At 45.1% G+C, this 18433-nt stretch overlaps 2 protein-coding genes across 2 annotated transcripts in view; both read right to left on the bottom strand.

Moving 5' to 3' along the window:
• LOC119309015 (BTB/POZ and MATH domain-containing protein 2-like) overlaps positions 1-619 on the bottom strand; it is a 1670-nt gene extending 1051 nt beyond the window's left edge. Inside the window, exon 1 of the mRNA XM_037585136.1 lies at positions 3-619. Coding sequence (XP_037441033.1) covers positions 3-619 — 617 coding nt within the window. The remainder of the gene's footprint in view (positions 1-2) is intronic.
• A 1787-nt stretch (positions 620-2406) lies between these two features.
• Positions 2407-3453, bottom strand: LOC119306157 (BTB/POZ and MATH domain-containing protein 1-like). Its single transcript, XM_037582462.1, has one exon. The coding sequence runs from the start codon at positions 3451-3453 to the stop codon at positions 2407-2409; it is 1047 nt and encodes a 348-aa protein (XP_037438359.1).
• Between the last annotated feature and the right edge of the window lie 14980 nt (positions 3454-18433).

The raw sequence follows: 18433 nt of genomic DNA on the forward strand, positions 1-18433 counted from the left end.
GCGCCCCTTTGTCCCACATCGGCCCATAGAACTCCGCATCGAAGACCGCTGATTGCGTCGCAAGCAAAACCTTATGAGCAGAAAAAACTTCCCCTTGCACCTTGAAAGTCACGTCTGCTCCTTTCTTCTCATCTAGTAACTTTGCAAGATTATCCAAAAGGCGGGACGGCGGAACATGGAACTCGAGTGCTTCCTTGATAACGGTGACTTCACACTCGATCACGAGGCAATCGTTTCGCAGGTACACCGACTCTACTTCAGTGGTGGTCTTCATGAACCTTGTTATGCCCAAAGATAGCCTTTTAGGGTGAAACACTTGTGGTTCTTGGAGGGAGAGCACCACAATCGACTGCCCCTTAACGGGCTCCACAAACATCAAGCTGAAGACCGCCCTCACCTCGGCGTTCTTGGTCAAGATCTCGAGGAAGACGGAGACGTAACCTTGGCTGGCTTCGCTTTTGTCTCCGTCGGGATAGTAGCGGATGGACCATTCGTAGCCGCCGACTGAGATTGTCGGGGAACGGAGCCATTTGCCTCTACCGAGGCCCTTGAGACGGATGTAGCCAGCAATCTCGAACGCAACCGTGGCCTGCGCCGTCTGGATCTCGAATGGAGCCATTGTGGATTTGTGGGGTGGGTGGGTGGGTGGCGGGGGCCCCCGGCCCCACCCGGTAGCCTCTCAAGGGGGCAAATTATTAAATGAAGAAGTAAAGTGGGGCAAAAGATCCAAGGTTGGAGACGAGTGTTTGGACAAAGGATGGAGATCCTCGCCTTTGAACGAGCTCACGGCGCGGCCTTGCTACTTCAATCCAAAAGCTACTTGTGCAACAGTCAAGTGTAGAATTGAACAGAACAGAATGGAATATGAGCATCTGCAAACTTCTGGACTAAACTGGATGCCAAATGTTGCCCAGAACTGAAACTTTACTGACGCGAATGCAATTGCTGCCCAGAAATGAACCTAAACATAACTGAATGGCAACTACTCCCCATAATTGAACTGAATTGGTGCACAAGTTAGAGTACATGATTGCCCAAAGAGAGTAGTATTTCACCAGAGTCTATTAATAATAATGTTGTCTGTGATTGGTCCCTGTTAATTAAATAAAGAAACAAGGTTATTTTAAAAATTACAATGTCTACAATTGTAAATTAACCCTCGTTGTCTTTTACGGTCCCACTCCTTGCTTCTCATGTCCATCAGTTTAACACGTAGTGTGGAGGTAGAGACTTGATATTCATCAAATCAAGAACTTTAAGAGCATGACCACAAAATATCCTCATTCTATCAAATTGTCAGCAGCTGCATGCAACTGTTTGCTTCAAAGGATCACGGATAACTTTATACTCCTCCTCAAAGGTAAAATCTCCTACTAGATATTCATTACAACCATCCAATGCCTTGGTGCAAGCTGCCAGGGATCTTTCATATTCACCTTGAAAAGCTTCAGATATACTACGTGTATAGAGCTTGCTAGCCTGCACCAAAATAGGTGGTGGTCTCCTCATACATATTTTAGGCAATCTTTTCCTTGAATCAAATTCCGAATTCAGCTCATTATTCCTTTTTCCCTGCACCACCCTTTCAAAATGATTAAAGAACACGACATATCAAAAATCAAATTTGAAATGGGTTTTCAAGTCATTGTTCAGGCTCTCACTCAAGTGTGTCACTCCCTCAACCATTCCCTCCAGATTCCTCCCAATCCCTCTCTCAGTTTTTGTACGGTTAACCCCTCCCTCAATGTACAAATACAAGTACACAGGCTTAAGTAGTGCCTATTTCTTACAGGATTGTGCTTTTGTAGCTAACATACGCAGAGGCTTCACTGAACATATGCTTGTACAATAGAAGTACTACTAACTGAAAATTAAATCTACAATTGCCTGCTCCTGATCTCACAGTAGTTTGGTTCGAAACTTCAAATTCATTTTCTACTGAAGTTTTCTTAATCAAAGACAAACTGCTGTGCAAGCAAGGTTCATGTCAAGAAACCATTTGTAAATGTCTCTCACTGGAAGTCTAACAGCTGGCATTCAAAATGTAAGTTCTTCATATAGGTAAAACAGATTATCTCAACAGTGATAGCCAAGAAACTCAAAGTTTTATCATTCTTCACGTAAGCCAGATATTAAAGGGAGCAAATAACAGAGGCAACTAGTGAGCTACCGCAGATTCACATATACTTATATCAGATGGGGGAACCAATACACTGTAGACAAAACCAACTCGCTTCCTCCAAAAGATCTCTGAAACTGAAAGAGATGGCACCTCATCTCAGGTGGCTATGTATCAAAAAGTAGCTAGATGGATTGATGGAAGCTACTTGGTTGTTTTCTTCAACCCAATATTAAGGCGAAGATCAGGACTGAAGGATTAGCAGTAGGTCATGCCATGTTAGCGCACTAAATCTTGCAGGACTTAGCTGCTCTCTCCAACACATCCACGATGACATCAGGAGAAGATCTTTTGAGGTGTAGATAACCTTGGCTTGAGATCACATCTTTCATTCTATTTGAAGAGAGCATAAATTCAATGCAAGCATCTTTGAGGTTGTTGCAATGATACTGGTTAGCTAGAGCTAAGATGGTCGCCACAGTCTCAACATCAAGACTCTTGCATAGTATGCTTTCACATATCCTCTTCATCCTTTCCATGGCATACTTTTCCGCAGCCACGAGTAAGTGCTTAACCATTTCTCTTTTGTCATCATCCTCAAGACCGTCCATGGGAGGCATTGAATCCGTGTATATGAAGTGAAGAAATGCCCTGAAAACAGCAGGCTGCATGTCGTCAACAGTTATGTCCTGCGCCCCTTTGTCCCTCATCGCCCCGTAGAACTCCGCGTTGAAGACCGCCGATCTCATCGCGAGCAAAATCTTGTGAGCAGAAAAAACCTCCCCTTGAACCTTGAAAGTCACGTCTGCTCCTATCTTCCCCTCTAGCAAGGTTGCAAGATTATCCAAAAGGTCAGAGGGCGGCACATAGATATCAAGTGTTTCCTTGATAACACCGATTTCGCACTCGATCATGAGACAATCGTTCCGCAGGTACACCGACTCCACTTCAGCGGCCGACAACTTTCGAGAGCCCCAACATGGACTTTCACTGGTGAACACTCGTGGGACTTTGCAGCTCACCCCAATCGACCGCTCGCTAGACGGCTCCACAAGCAACAATTTGTAGAGCACCCTCACCTCGGCGTTCTTGGTCAAGAGCTTGAGGAAGGCAGAGACGTGACCTTCGCCCCCCTCGTCCTCGTAACCGTCGGGGTAGTAGCCGATGCACCATTCATAGCCGCCGACGGAGAATGCAGGAGAACAGAGGAATTTGCCTCTACCGAGGCCCTTGTGCAGGCTGTAGCCGGTGATCTCGAACGCGACCGTGGCCCGCGCTGTCTCTGCTGTGCACCTCGATGGCACCCTCACCATTGAACTCTCCGACGCTAGCATTGTGAGAGTTGGGAGGAGGACGGGGCTCGGCGCAGGATGGAAATCTCAATTAAGGACGGCGGCCATGGGAGAGGTGGTGTTGCCTCCGCGACGGGATTGGGGAGCGGCGGCGGGACGGAACAAAGGCACTGCGGCGGCCAGATTGGGGGGACACGACTAGGGTTTGGACAAAGGGGGAAATTGGTTATTTACGCATTTGTTTTAGGGCGATGCTAGGCGCCGGTGCGCCGGCCGAACAGTTTCGGCCGGTCCAGCCCTAGCCGTTTGATGCGCGAGATTAGGAGCCGTCCGATTCCCCGCGTTGACTTCCCCTCTCTTTCTTCCTCTCCTCTCCTGGCCGCCGGCCGTCACCCCATCACCTGGACCTCTCTCTCTGCCGCCCCCGCTACTGGTCGCCGCGCTCGCCGCCGGTCGCCGCGCTCGCCACCAGTCTCCGCCATCTTCTCTCATGTTTCTCGCCGGGATCTACATGCAGCAAAAACTTCGTCCCTGGGTTGCAGCTCCCCTCGCTGGTGATGGTCGCGGCTCCGGCAACACCAGTCGCCGGTTGCAGCTCCGGCAGCTTACAGTCGCGCGCCCCGCCGCTCGCAGTCCAACGCCCCCGCCGGACCCCCTGATTAAAGGTTGTAGCAAAATTCATCAACGGTGGCAGCAAAAAACACCGCCAGTTGAAGCTTTTTTTCCAACTGTTGATTCCGGTTGTAGCAAAACTTGACGCCAATGGTAGCACGACAAAATGCAGGTTGTAGCAAAACTGGACACCGGTTGCAGCTCCTCATCGTAGGTTGCAGCTATCTGTTGTCGCCGGCCACAAGTTTGCCGTTGTTGGTTGCAACACGTCAGTCCAATAGTTGTAGCTTTTTTGTTGCCGGTCGTACCTTTTCGCGGCATGGGTTGCAACTTTCCTGATCTCCCAATTGCAGTTGTTTGTCGTCATCGGCCAAACTATACCGCCGAAAGATTGTAGCAAATAGAGACGCCGGATGTAGCAAAAAAATGATATAGTCGTAGCAAAAACCAGCTGTGTTTCCAACTCGCTTATCGGTTGCAGCGAAAAACAGCTATGGTTCCAGCTCTGGATTTCGCCGGTTGAAGCAAAACAAAATGATGGCTCCAGCATCGTTGTCCGCTCGTTGGCGACGCAACCTTCACCGTGGTCATCCATGGAGGCTCATCGGCACGGCTCGGCATGGTGCCCCCGGCCAGCAAAATAAAATGCCGCTCCTAGCTCACGTATGCACCGGTTGTAGCATTTTTTTCCAGTTCGAGCATTCCCCGCACCGGATGCAGCATTTTCGACCACCATGTCCCAGCCATAGCGCAACCAGCAGTGGCCGCCGGCTGGCAGCAGTCAGGCAGTCCCCCTGGCTTGGCGAAGCACACAGGCGACAGCGGCTGCCAGCCGGTAGCTGCGCGGGGGAAAATGAAGAAAAATATGGCTGGGGAAGGGATGTGTCTGGAGGTAGGAGATGAAGGCAGCTGTCGGGGAAAAGATAAGGGAGGAGGGGTGGTCCACGTGGGGCCCAACAGAAACAGGCATCTCGCGTGGGCGCGCGGTTTGGGCGTGCGCGGGGCGCCAGCGTGGCTCGTGACCGGCCGAAGGTCCGGCCGGCGCCCCGGCGCGAAACGTTTTCCTTTGTTTTAACACGAATAGGGCCCCGAGAGACTCAGAAAGCTTAGATCAGACATGGCACAGGACCCAAAAGAAAAAAGTATATATATAGGGTCGAGAAAACTGACGGACCCCTGTTCCCTCTCGCGTCACCCCGCGCGCGACCGAGAGGGAACCCTAGCCGCCGCCGCCGGGTCTCCCTCCCTCTACTCTCCTCCTCCCTCGCTGCCGCCCGAGGGCGCGGCCGGGCGAAGCCCGGTCGTCACCGGCGGCGGCGAGGTTCCTCGTCTCCTCGAACAGCGGCTTCGACGTGGAATGCAGCGGTCGGTCGGGGACGCAGCGCTTGGCGGTGGGTGCGGCGGCGTGGCGGCTCATCAGCGTTGAGGTGCGGCGGCGGTGCGAGCTAGCGGCGTGACAGGCGGCACGATGGTGGCGCGCTCGTGCAGGCCAGGGATGGCGTGGGCGTCTCTGGCGGTGGCGCTCATATCCGTTCACCACAAGGCGCGGGTAGTGGGCGCACTTGGCTGCGGGCGGCCTCCCTCTACCGTGGTTCTTCTGGTGGGGGTGGCGGCGCTCTAGTGCTGGTGCTGCAGGCCAGTAGGTGGTAACGGCGCGACGGCGCGTCCGGATCGGCCTCTGTCGCTGCGGGTTGCGGGCGGCTCTCTTGCCAGAGCGCAATGGTGAGGGGCGGCACGACAGCGGTGGAGCTGGGTGGCCCTCGTCTAGTCGGGCCCTTGCGGCTGGACGGCGGCGCTCACCACAGGAGGGCCTCCCTGGTGAGCTTCCTTGGCTACGGCGGCGCGCCGATTTGATTTCCCTCATCAGCGGGCGCGCGATTGCGTATGGCCTCACAGAGATATGTGCCAGCTACCATAGTGGGGCGACACGGGGGTGCCCGCGAGGGAGCTGGGTAGGAGGGACGGGTGGCATCGATGCGGTCGCGCCACCTGTCACTGGCACATTTGCCGGTCCGGATGCGTCCGCTCCTCCTCCTCCTCCTTTCCTCGTGCTCGGCGGGGAGTTCGGTTGGAGGGATGGGTGGCCTCGATGCGGTCATGTCACCTACCGCCGACACGGGATGTGCCGGTCAGGATTCATCCGCTCCCCTTTCTCCGGATCCCCCGTTCCTCGGCCGCGGGCGGGTTGGCGTAGGTCTTCCAGCGGAGCATCTGCGGGTGGATCTGTCGATCTAGGGCCGTCGGTTGGTCCAAAGCCGGGGCCTTTGTGTGTAGGTCTCGGGGTTGTCTGGTTGCAGGGCGGCGGCTCTAGCAGTAGGAGGCGCGGCGTTTGTGGGCGGAGCGTGCGTCTCAGGTGCGAGCGGGCAACCATGGCCTCGCGGGTGGCGTGTTTGCGGGTGGTTGACGGAGTTAGGGTGCGACGGTGGGGTGTGGGCGTCGGGGTACACCACTTGCCCAGTCCTTTGACTGGCCGACGGTAGCGGCGGCAATTGATGCCGTACCTTTCCTGAAGGCTCCATCGCGGCGTTCCCACTCTTGTCGCCTTGCTTCGAGTGAAAACCTGATCTTCGCGGATTGGGCGGTGGCGACTATCCATGGTCGTACCCTTCTTGGAGGCATTGCTTTAGAGGCCTGGCTTCGTTATTGTCCGCTTCACCTCTCTATTGTGTTGTCGGTGGGGTGGTGTGACGGTGCCCGACACCTTTGTATCTTGCCTTGGGTGTGTGCGTTATGTGCGTTGTTCGGTCTATCGTTTGTAATCGGTGATGGTGCTTTATATATAAAGCGGCGGGGAAGGGGGGGTCCTTTTTCGGCAAGTGTATATATAGATCAATCCACGCATTTTAGAAACTAGGTAAGTACCCGTGCGTTGCTAGGGGGCATGCATGTTCCAATTGAAAATAATCGCTAGAAATATAAATAGCGAAAACTATAATTGGAGATTGTATATTTTAGATGTCAAACAGTGATGGCATCTATTATTAAAGGCCATAGATCTTAGGAAGAAACTACACTTATGATAATATGTTGTACTAATCTATCATCATCAACATTATAATGGAACCTAATATTATAAAATAGTAAGTCTTGATACCTTTGTTTTATAGGTTGCCAAAAAATATAGACTAAAAACCATGGAATCACTGGGATTTCCCTACTATTATTTTCCACTGGTTGCACATCATCTTCGTTGAATATGAGAAGGCCTCGCTTCTGACTAACCTACATAAGCTGGTACTCCATTCTAATGAATAAGGCATGCACCATTACTCCATTAGTACTCGTGTTTGACATGATCAAGAGCACCATTAGTAGTCATGTACGTACAAATGCATAGGAGTTAAACGTATGTGTTGAGAAACGGTTTCTTATTCAAATTTCAAGCTGATATTAATATGTACAAACAAACTCAAATACGTTTCTATATAAATAAATATGTTTATCCAAGTTTGTTGCTTCACACGAGGAAACGCAAAGAAAAAAAATCTCCCATTAATCGAGCATCTAGAAGCCATGCATGACACATTATGATCACACAAAAAATTGTATTTATCATACTTATATAGACTTTACCCAAACTCACTAAAAACTATGGGGTATTGCTCAAATTAATTCATATCACCAATAGCAAACACAAACATAAGCACAAGGCCTCCCAAAGAAGGACTAAAACTTTCAATCATGTCAAACATAAGCAACATAAGCTAATTTTGATGCGTTCTTTGCAACTTATTCGCTATCTTGGTCAATCTTATTTATATTCGGAGCATGAACCTTGAAGATACCTTGTAAATAACATGAAAAATACAAGTGAGTTTGTACAACAAAGCTAATCCAATTGGAAGCTGCCTGTTAATTAAGGATGAGCTAGTAAGAGATCATCATATACTACATATATATATGGCGCAGATTTTGATTGTCTCACTATAGTACAAGTAACTTTAAAATTGCCATGAACAAACTAATATTCTAGTCACATACGAGATCTCAGATACTATACAAATCGAGGAGCAAATCACATTTTTTTTCATCCGCTTTGAAATTAATTGGCACAGAGAGAGCAAATATCTGTTCGATGACTCCATGCGCCTAACAATGAGCATGTACAGTAGATAGTAGCAGTCAAACTGGCAGCGAAAGCCTCCAGAGCCCGATTAGAGTTCGGGTTGCTGGGTGTGAGTGTGTTGTTTTTGTTTCCAGGCTTGTTGAGCTATGCCCTCAGCGTTAACCCTTTTATTTCCTTGTGTTTGTGTGAGACTTGTGTCTATGTGTGTATGTTTGAACCTTGTTGGATGTTGGCTTGGGCGGTTTGCTTTATAATATAAAACAGGGCGAAAGCCTTTTCCAGTAAACTGGCAGCGAATATAACAACAGAAAATCAGCAGCAATATGGAAAGATACCGGAACATTCATTGGTACCTTCATGTTCAAACCGGAACCGGAACACACCTCTGATTTACGTGGCTCCAAACTCTCCTGTAGAAAGTCTTTCTGCTCTCGGTCAAAGTCTTCTTGCTTGCTCCTTGGATCAACCTGCACGACCATTCATCAGCATCATCGGTTATAATTATGCAGCTCGTCTACTACACAAAGGCACATGCATCCGTTCAAATGCAACTTCATCAAATAATCTTCATTATTCTTTTTTGATCTCCTCCATGGAAGCATGTATCGTATGGGAATTTCATCAAGAACCTAACAAGCACAAAAACAACCAAAGGAAAAGGAAGTAAAGACTTGAGAGGGAGAGAAATACCGTCAGGCAATGGGTGAACAATTCAGACGAACAACAGCCGGAAGGCGGCCCAAATGCCTGGCAATTAACACATTTGTGAAAATTATTACCTGCTGATTCCTCCTATATGCATAGTGATACGACCTCGGATCCGAACTAGTTCATACAAGATCTGATTACATGAATTTAGAAGGTGGGTGGCTAGGATTCCAACAGAGAAAGGGGGAAGGGGATAGAATAGCCGCCGCCGCCAGGTCGTCTCGTCTCTCCCTGCCTTCCCTCTCGCCCTTCCCAGCTTAAGTACTGGCTAGGTTACGTACTGGTGGACTGGGTAGCGAGTGCTGGGCCTTCGGTCGCGCTTCGTTGGGCCTTGCGCCATCTCCTCAGGTGGGCCGTGGGCAGGGGTCGTAACATTCCCTCCCCCTTCAGAAGCAGCTTGTCCCCAAGCTGGTGCGTCGGGGTACTCGGCGAGCAGCTCGGCGCGATCTTCCCAAGTTGCCAGCAACGCTGGTTGATCCGTCCAGCGAACCAGGACTTGCGGGACGGGGGTGTTGTTGCGGTTGTGGACCCGGCTTGCGAGGAGCTCCTCTGGCACTGGACTTGGCGCTGCTTCCTCTGGTAGATCAGGCACCACTTGCTCAGTGGGTGGGAGAGCCTTGTGTAGCTGTGATACGTGGAAGACCGGGTGTATAGTGCAAGTCGCTGGCAGCTGAAGCTTGTATGCCACTTGCCCCACGCGCTGGATTACCTGAAACGGACCAAAGTACTTGAACGAAATTTTTTGGTTAGCTCGGGTTGCCAGAGACCTCCGGATGTATGGCTGGATCTTGAGGAACACCCAATCGCCCACATCGAAGCGACGGTCAGAGCGGTGCTTGTGAGCGGACTGCTTCATTTGCTGTCGAGCCCAGATGAGATGTTTTCTCAGGAGAGCTTCCATTTGGGCCCGATCTTGGAGCTAATCCGCCAGGTCCGGTGCCGCACAGGCCACTGGATCAATGATGCCGAAGTGTCGGGGGGCGTGTCCATACAGAGCTTCAAAAGGAGAAGTCCCAAAGGCTGAGTGCGGACAAGTGTTATACCAGAACTCGGCTAGAGCAAGCCATGCTGACCACTTGGACGGGCAGGTGTGCACGAAGCAGCGGAGGTAAGTTTCGCGACACTGGTTCACCCGTTCTGATTGCCCATCCGTTTGTGGCTGCCGGGTCATGCTCATGCGCAGCTCCGTGTGAGTCAGTCTGAAAATTTCCTTCCACATGGTGCTAGTGAAGATGGGATCCTGATATGAAACGATTGCCTCTGGCAGCCCATGGAGCTTGTAGATGTTGTTGACGAAAGCCAGGGCGACTTGGAACGCCGTGAATGGGTGACTCAGGGGTATGAAATGGGCGTACCACGAGAACTTGTCCACCACCACCAGAATGCTATTGTAGCGCGCGGACTGGGGTAGCCCCTCCACGAAATCCATTGTGATGAGTTCCCACGCCTGCTTGGTGATGTCTACTACACAACCTTCTTCTTGTAGATGTTGTTGGGCCTGCAAGTGCACAGGTTTGTAGGACAATAGAAAATTTCCCTCAAGTGGATGACCTAAGGTTTATCAATCCGTAGGAGGCGTAGGATGAAGATGGTCTCTCTCAAGCAGCCCTGCAACCAAATAACAGAAAGTCTCTTGTGTCCCCAACACACCCAATATAATGGTAAATTATATAGGTGCACTAGTTCGGCGAAGAGATGGTGATACAAGTGAAATATGGATGGTAGATAAAGGTATTTGTAATCTGAAATAATAAAAACAGCAAGGTAACTAATGATAAAAGTGAGCGTAAACGGTATTGCAATGATAGGAAACAAGGCCTGGGGTTCATACTTTCACTAGTGCAAGTTCTCTCAACAATAATAACATAGATAGATCATATAACAAGCCCTCAACATGCAACAAAGAGTCACTCCAAAGCCACTAATAGCGAAGAACAAACACAGAGATTATGGTAGGGTACGAAACCACCTCAAAGTTATTCTTTCGGATCGATCTATAAAAGAGTTTGTACTAGAATAACACCTTAAGACACAAATCAACCAAAACCCTAATGTCACCTAGATACTCCATTGTCACCTCAAGTATCCGTGGGCATGATTATATGATATGCATCACACAATCTCAGATTCATCCAACCAACACGAAGTACTTCAAAGAGTGCCCCAAAGTTTCTACCGGCGAGTCAAGAACGTGTGCCAACCCCTATGCATAGGTTCATGGGTGGAACCCGCAAGTTGGTCACCAAAACATACATCAAGAGGCACATGATATCCCATTGTCACCACAGATAAGCACGGCAAGACATACATCAAGTGTTCTCATAAAAGACTCAATCCGATAAGATAACTTCAAAGGGGAAACTCAATTCATCACAAGAGAGTAGAGGGGGAGAAACATCATAAGATCCAACTACAATAGCAAAGCTCGGGATACATCAAGATCGTGCCATAGAGGGAACACGAGAGAGAACACGAGAGAGAGAGAGAGAGAGAGAGAGAGATCAAACACATAGCTACTGGTACATACCCTCAGCCCCGAGGGTGAACTACTCCCTCCTCATCATGGAGAGTGCCGGGATGATGAAGATGGCCACCGGTGATGGGTTCCCCCTCCGGCAGGGTGCCGGAATGGGCTCCCGAGAGGTTTTTGGTGGCTACAGAGGCTTGCAGCGGCGGAACTCCCGATCTATCTTGATTTTTGATGGTTTTAGGGTACGTAGGTATATATAGGCGAAAGAAGTCGGTCGGGAGGTGCTCGAGGGGTCCACGAGACAGGGGGCCGCGCCCTGTAGGGGGGGGGGGGCGCCCCTATCTCCTGGGCTCCTCGAGGATCTTCTGACTTGATCTCCAAGCCTCCCGGATGATAATCTTCCAAAAAACACGTTGCCGAAGGTTTCATTCCATTTGGACTCCGTTTGATATTCCTTTTCTTCGAAATACTGAAACAGGCAATAAAACAGCAATATGGGCTGGGCCTCCGGTTAATAGGTTAGTCCCAAAAGTAATATAAAAGTGTATAATAAAGCCCATAATCATTCAAAACAAGTAATATAATAGCATGGAACAATCAAAAAATTATAGATACATTGGAGACGTATCAAGCATCCCCAAGCTTAATTCCTACTCGTCCTCGAGTAGGTAAATGATAAAAACAGAATTTTTGATGTGGAATGCTACCTAGCATGATTCTCAAATTAATTTCTCTTTATTGTGGCATGAATGTTCAGATCCAAATGATTCAAAATAAAAGTTCATATTGATAAAAGAAATAGTAACACTTCAAGCATACTAATCAAAGTAATCATGTCTTCTCAAAATAACATGGCCAAAGAAAGTTATCCCTACAAAATCATATAGTCTGGCTGTTACTCTATCTTCATCACACAAATTATTTAATCATGCACAACCCCGATGACAAGCCAAGCAATTGTTTCATACTTTAATAATCTCAAACTCTTTCAACTTTCACGCAATACATGAGCGTGAGACATGGACATAGCACTATATGTGGAATAGAATGGTGGTTGTGGAGAAGACAAAAAGGAGAAGATAGTCTCGCATCAACTAGGCGTATCAACGGGCTATGGAGATGCCCATTAATAAATATCAATGTGAGTGAGTAGGAATTGCCATGCAACGGATGCACTAGAGCTATAAATATATGAAAGCTCAACAAAAGAAACTAAGTGGGTGTGCATCCAACTTGCTTGCTCATGAAGACCTAGGGCACTTTTGAGGAAGCCCATCATTGGAATATACAAGCCAAGTTCTATAATGAAAAATTCCCACTAGTATATGAAAGTGACAACATATGAGACTCTCTATCATGAAGATCATGGTGCTATTTTGAAGCACAAGTGTGGAAAAAGAGATAGTAGCATTGTCCTTTCTCTCTTTTTCTCTCATTTTTTCTTTTCTTTTCTTTTTCTTTTTCTTTTTTTTCTTTGGCCTTCCCTTTTTTTTCTTTTGACCTTTCTCTTTTTTTTCTTTTGACCTTTCTCTTTTTTCTTTTCTTTCTTCTTTTTTTTTCTTTTTGTAAAGTCCGAAGTCTCATCCCGACTTGTGGGAGAATCATAGTCTTCATCATCCTTTCCTCACTAGGACAATGCTCTAATAATGAAGATCATTACACTTTTATGGATTTACAACTCAAAGCTAGAACAAGATATGACTCTATATGAATGCCTCCAGCGGTGTACCGGGATATGCAATGAATCAAGAGCGACATGTATGAAAATTATGAAAGTGGCCTTGCCACAAATACGATGTCAACTGCATGATCATGCAAGGAGCAATATGACAAAAGTAATGCATGTCATATGAACGGAACGGTGGAAAGTTACATGGCAATATATCTCGGAATGGCTATGGAAATGCCATAATAGGTAGGTATGGTGGCTGTTTTGAGGAAGGTATATGGTACCGGCGAGAGTTGCGCGGCACAAGAGAGGCTAGCAATAATGGAAGGATGAGGTGCATATAATCCATGGACTCAACATTAATCAAAAGAACTCATGCACTTATTGCAAAAATTTAGAAGTCATCAAAAACCAAAGCACTACGCGCATGCTCCTAGGGGGATAGATTGGTAGGAAAAGACCATCGCTCGTCCCCGACCACCAGTCATAAGGAAGACCATTAATAAATAAAATTGTGCTCCAACTTCATCACAAAGAGGTTCACCATACGTGCATGCTACGGGAATCACAAACTTCAACACAAGCATTCTTTAAATTCATAATCACCCAACTAGCATCACTTTAATATCACTACCTCCATATCTCAAAACAATTATCAAGTATCAAATTGATCATAGCATCCAATTCACTTCCTATGAAAGTTTTCATTCAAATAACCATGCTGTTTAAGACTCTCAAAATAATATAAGTGAAGCATGAGAGTTCATTAATTTCTACAAAATAAAACCACCGTCGTGCTCTAAAAGATATAAGTGAAGTACTAGAGCAAACGACGAACTACTCCGAAAGATATAAGTGAAGATCAATGAGTAGCAAAATAATTATGCAACTATGCGAAGACTCTCTCTCATTTAAGAATTTCAGATCTTGGTATTTATTCAAACAGCAAGCAAAACAAAAAAATGACATTGCAAGGATAGCACGACTCATGTGAAGAAGCAAAAACTTAGGCTCAACCGATACTAACCGATAGTTGTTGAAGAAGAAAGGTGGGATGCCTACCGGGGCATCCCCAAGCTTAGATGCTTGAGACTTCTTGAAATATTATCTTGGGGTGCTTTGGGCATCCTCAAGCTTGAACGTTTGTGTCTCCTTAATTCCTCTCATATCACGGTTTCTCTTTTTATCAAAGGCTTCATTCACAACAAACTCAACAAGAACTCGTCAGATAGGTTAGTATAAACCAATGCAAAACCTTATCATTTTCTACTGTAACAAATCACTAAAATAATTATTCAACATTGCATACTAAATGCCTCTGCATATTTAATACTCCTATCCTCAAATAGAATCATTAAACAAGCAAACATATGCAAACAATGCAACCATAATAGCAATCAGTCAAAACAGTACAGTTTGTAAAGAATGCAAGAGTATCAATACTTCCCTGACTCCAAAAATTATGAACTAAAATTCCCACTGTAATAAATTTATCAGATCTCAATATGCAAAAAGATTCAACATTATACCACTCTCTGACTTTTCTAGGGAATTTTTGCAACAGCGGTAAACTTTCTGTTTCCAAACAGCAACATGTATACTAGCAAAATAAGCATGGCAAAGGCTATCCTTGACATTTTTATTGAAACTAAAGATGAAAAACATTATTCTAACTAACATCAAGCAAATACTAACAAAATAAAATAACATGACGCTCCAAGGAAAACACATATCATGTAGTGAATAAAAATATAGCTCCAAGTAAAGTTACCGATGAACGAAGACGAAAGAGGGGATGCCATCCAGGGCATCCCCAAGCTTAGGCTCTTGGTTGTCCTTTAATATTACCTTGGGGTGACTTGGGCATCCCCAAGCTTAGGCTCTTGCCACTCCTTATTCTGTAGTCCATCGAAACTTCACTCAAAACTTGAAAACTTCAACCACACAAAACTCGTAAGCTCCGTTAGTATAAGAAAATAAAACCACCACGTAGGTACTGTAATGAACTCATTCTAAATTCATATTGGTGTAGTATATACTGTATTCCAATTTATCTATGGTTCATACCAATTAATACTAGCCATAGATTCATCAAAATAAGCAAACAACACATAGAAAACAGAATCTGTCAAAAACAGAACAGTCTGTAGTAATATGTATCAAACGTATACCTCTGGAACCCCAAAAATTATGAAATAAATTGCTGGACCTGAGAAATTTGTCTATTAATCATCTTCAAAAAGAATCAACCTAAAACCACTCTCCAGTAAAAATAGCAGCTAATCTCGTGAGCGCTAAAGTTTCTGTTTTTCACAGCAAGATCACATAAACCTCACCCAAGTCTTCCCAAAGGTTCTACCTGGCACTTTATTGAAACAAAAGCTATAAAACATGATTACTACAGCAGAATAATCATGTGGACACACAAAAACAGTAAGGATAAATATTGGGTTGTCTCCCAACAAGCGCTTTTCTTTAATGCCTTTCTAGCTAGGCATGATGATGGCAATGATGCTCACATAAAAGATAAGAATTGAAACATAACGGGAGCATCATGAAGCATATGACTAGCACATTTAAGTCTAACCCACTTCCTATGCATAGGGATTTTGTGATCAAACAACTTATGGGAACAATAATCAACTAGCATAGGAAGGTAACACAAGCATAGCTTCAAGAATTTAAGCATATAGGGAGGAAACTTGACATTATTGCAATTCCTACAAGCATATGTTCCTCCCTCATAATAATTTTCAGTAGAATCATGAATGAATTCAACAATATAACCAGCACCTAAAGCATTCTTTTCATGATCTACGAGCATAGAAAATTTACTACTCTCCACATAAACAAAATTCTTCTCATTCGGAATAGTGGGAGTATCATAAGAGACTTGAACACTAAAAATTGTTTCCACATTAAAAGAGTAATGTTCAGAAAAAGGATAATCATAATCATGACAAGTTTTATAAATATAATCATCACTACTTTTTATAGCATAAGTTTCATCACAATAATCATCATAAGTAGCAACTTCATTCTCATCATAATCGATTAAAACCTCTCCCAAGATAGTGGAATCACTAAATAAAGTTGACACTCTTCCAAATCCACTTTCATATTCATCACAATAAAATTCAACATCCTCCAAAATAGTGGGATCACTACTTCCTAAAGTTGACACTCTTCCGAACCCACTTTCATCAATATAATCATCATAGGTAGGAGGCATGCTATCATCATAACAACTTTGCATATCAAAACTTGGGATGCTAAAAATATCATCTTCACTAAACGTAGCTTCCCCAAGCTTGGGACAAACATTAATTTCAGCAAATATATTCTCAAATATTTCATTCTCATCAAACATAGCTTCCCCAAGCTTGGGCCCTTTCATATCATAAGCATAATCATAATCATAAGCACCAATAGTATAGCAATTATCATCATCACAATGAGTAGTAGGAGCAACATCATTCGGGAGGGATACCTTTCTACCTTTGTTACTCCTTATTTCCTTTTTCTTCTTCACATTATGTGTGGGTCCAACCTTCCTCTTTGAGCTCCTTATTGATGAGATTGGTTGAATAGAAAGCTCCTCCTCGTTACCTGATTCATCAGGAGAAATAATAGGAGGACATTGGGAAGTCTCTTCCCTTTCATTAGTATTTTCATCATCTTCTATTTGCTTTCTTTTCTTTAGGTAATTGGCAATATAAGGATTTTCAATGCAATTCTCTACACAAAACATATAAATCTTTTCTAGATCAATATCAAGGAATTTCTTATGGGCAAATTATGGAAGGTCCTTAAGCAAACATTTCAATTCTTAATAACCCAAAAGTAAACTAAGCTCATTGTAATGAGCAATGGAGATCAAATCATCACAATTTTTGTACACGATTCGATCATGAAACAATTTGCATAGGAGATGTAAATGACCACGTTCATTGCAAAGTTCACAAGTACGGCAAAGGAATTTTAAATTTCCAGCACTCACACCTAGCCTTTCATGCAAGCATTTTGTTTCTAAATGCTTATGCTTCTTGCAATAAATATCTTCTCTATTTGGTGTGTTCATGCAAACATGCACTCCACAAAAGTTGACATGCTATAAGAGATATTTTCATCATGACTAGAGCAACCATCATTAATACTACGGATATTCAAGGAGTTTATACTAACAACATTGCAATCATGCTCATCATTCAAAGATTTAGTACCAAGCATTTTAATGCACTCTTCTTCTAGCACTTGAGCGCAATTTTCCTTCCATCAAACTCACGAAAGATATTAAAAAGACGAAGCGTATGAGACAAACTCAATTCCATTTTTTTGTAGTTTTCTTTTATAAACTAAACTAGTGATAAAACAAGAAACTAAAAGACTCGATTGCAAGAAAGAAAGATATACCTTCAAGCGCTAACCTCCCCGGCAATGACGCCAGAAAAGAGCTTTATGTCTACTACACAACCTTCTTCTTGTAGACGTTGTTGGGCCTGCAAGTGCACAGGTTTCTAGGATAGTAGAAAATTTCCCTCAAGTGGATGAGTAAGGTTTATCAATCCGTAGGAGGCGTAGGATGAAGATAGTCTCTCTCAAACAACCCTGCAACCAAATAACAGAAAGTCTCTTGTGTCCCCAACACACCCAATACAATGGTAAATTGTATAGGTGCACTAGTTCGGTGAAGAGATGGTGATACAAGTGCAATATGGATGGTAGATAAAGGTATTTGTAATCTGAAATAATAAAAACAGCAAGGTAACTAATGATAAAAGTGAGCGTAAACGGTATTGCAATGATAGGAAACAAGGCCTAGGGTTCATACTTTCACTAGTGCAAGTTCTCTCAACAATAATAACATAGATAGATCATATAACAAGCCCTCAACATGCAAGAGTCACTCCAAAGCCACTAATAGTGGAGAACAAATGTAGAGATTGTGGTAGGGTACGAAACCACCTCAAAGTTATTCTTTCGGATCGATCTATAAAAGAGTTCGTACTAGAATAACACCTTAAGACACAAATCAACAAAAACCCTAATGTCACCTAGATACTCCATTGTCACCTCAAGTATCCGTGGGCATGATTATACGATATGCATCACACAATCTCAGATTCATCCAACCAACACAAAGTACTTCAAAGAGTGCCCCAAAGTTTCTACCGGAGAGTCAAGAACGTGTGCCAACCCCTATGCATAGCTTCATGGGCAGAACTCGCAAGTTGGTCACCAAAACATACATCAAGAGCCACATGATATCCCATTGTCACTGCAGATAAGCATGGCAAGACATACATCAAGTGTTCTCATAAAAGACTCAATCCGATAAGATAACTTCAAAGGGGAAACTCAATTCATCACAAGAGAGTAGAGGGGGAGAAACATCATAAGATCCAACTACAATAGCAAAGCTCGAGATACATCAAGATCGTGCCATAGAGGGAACACAAGAGAGAACACGAGAGAGAGAGAGAGAGATCAAACACAT

Source organism: Triticum dicoccoides, chromosome 5B (assembly GCF_002162155.2).
Source record: "Triticum dicoccoides isolate Atlit2015 ecotype Zavitan chromosome 5B, WEW_v2.0, whole genome shotgun sequence".
NCBI lineage: Eukaryota > Viridiplantae > Streptophyta > Magnoliopsida > Poales > Poaceae > Triticum > Triticum dicoccoides.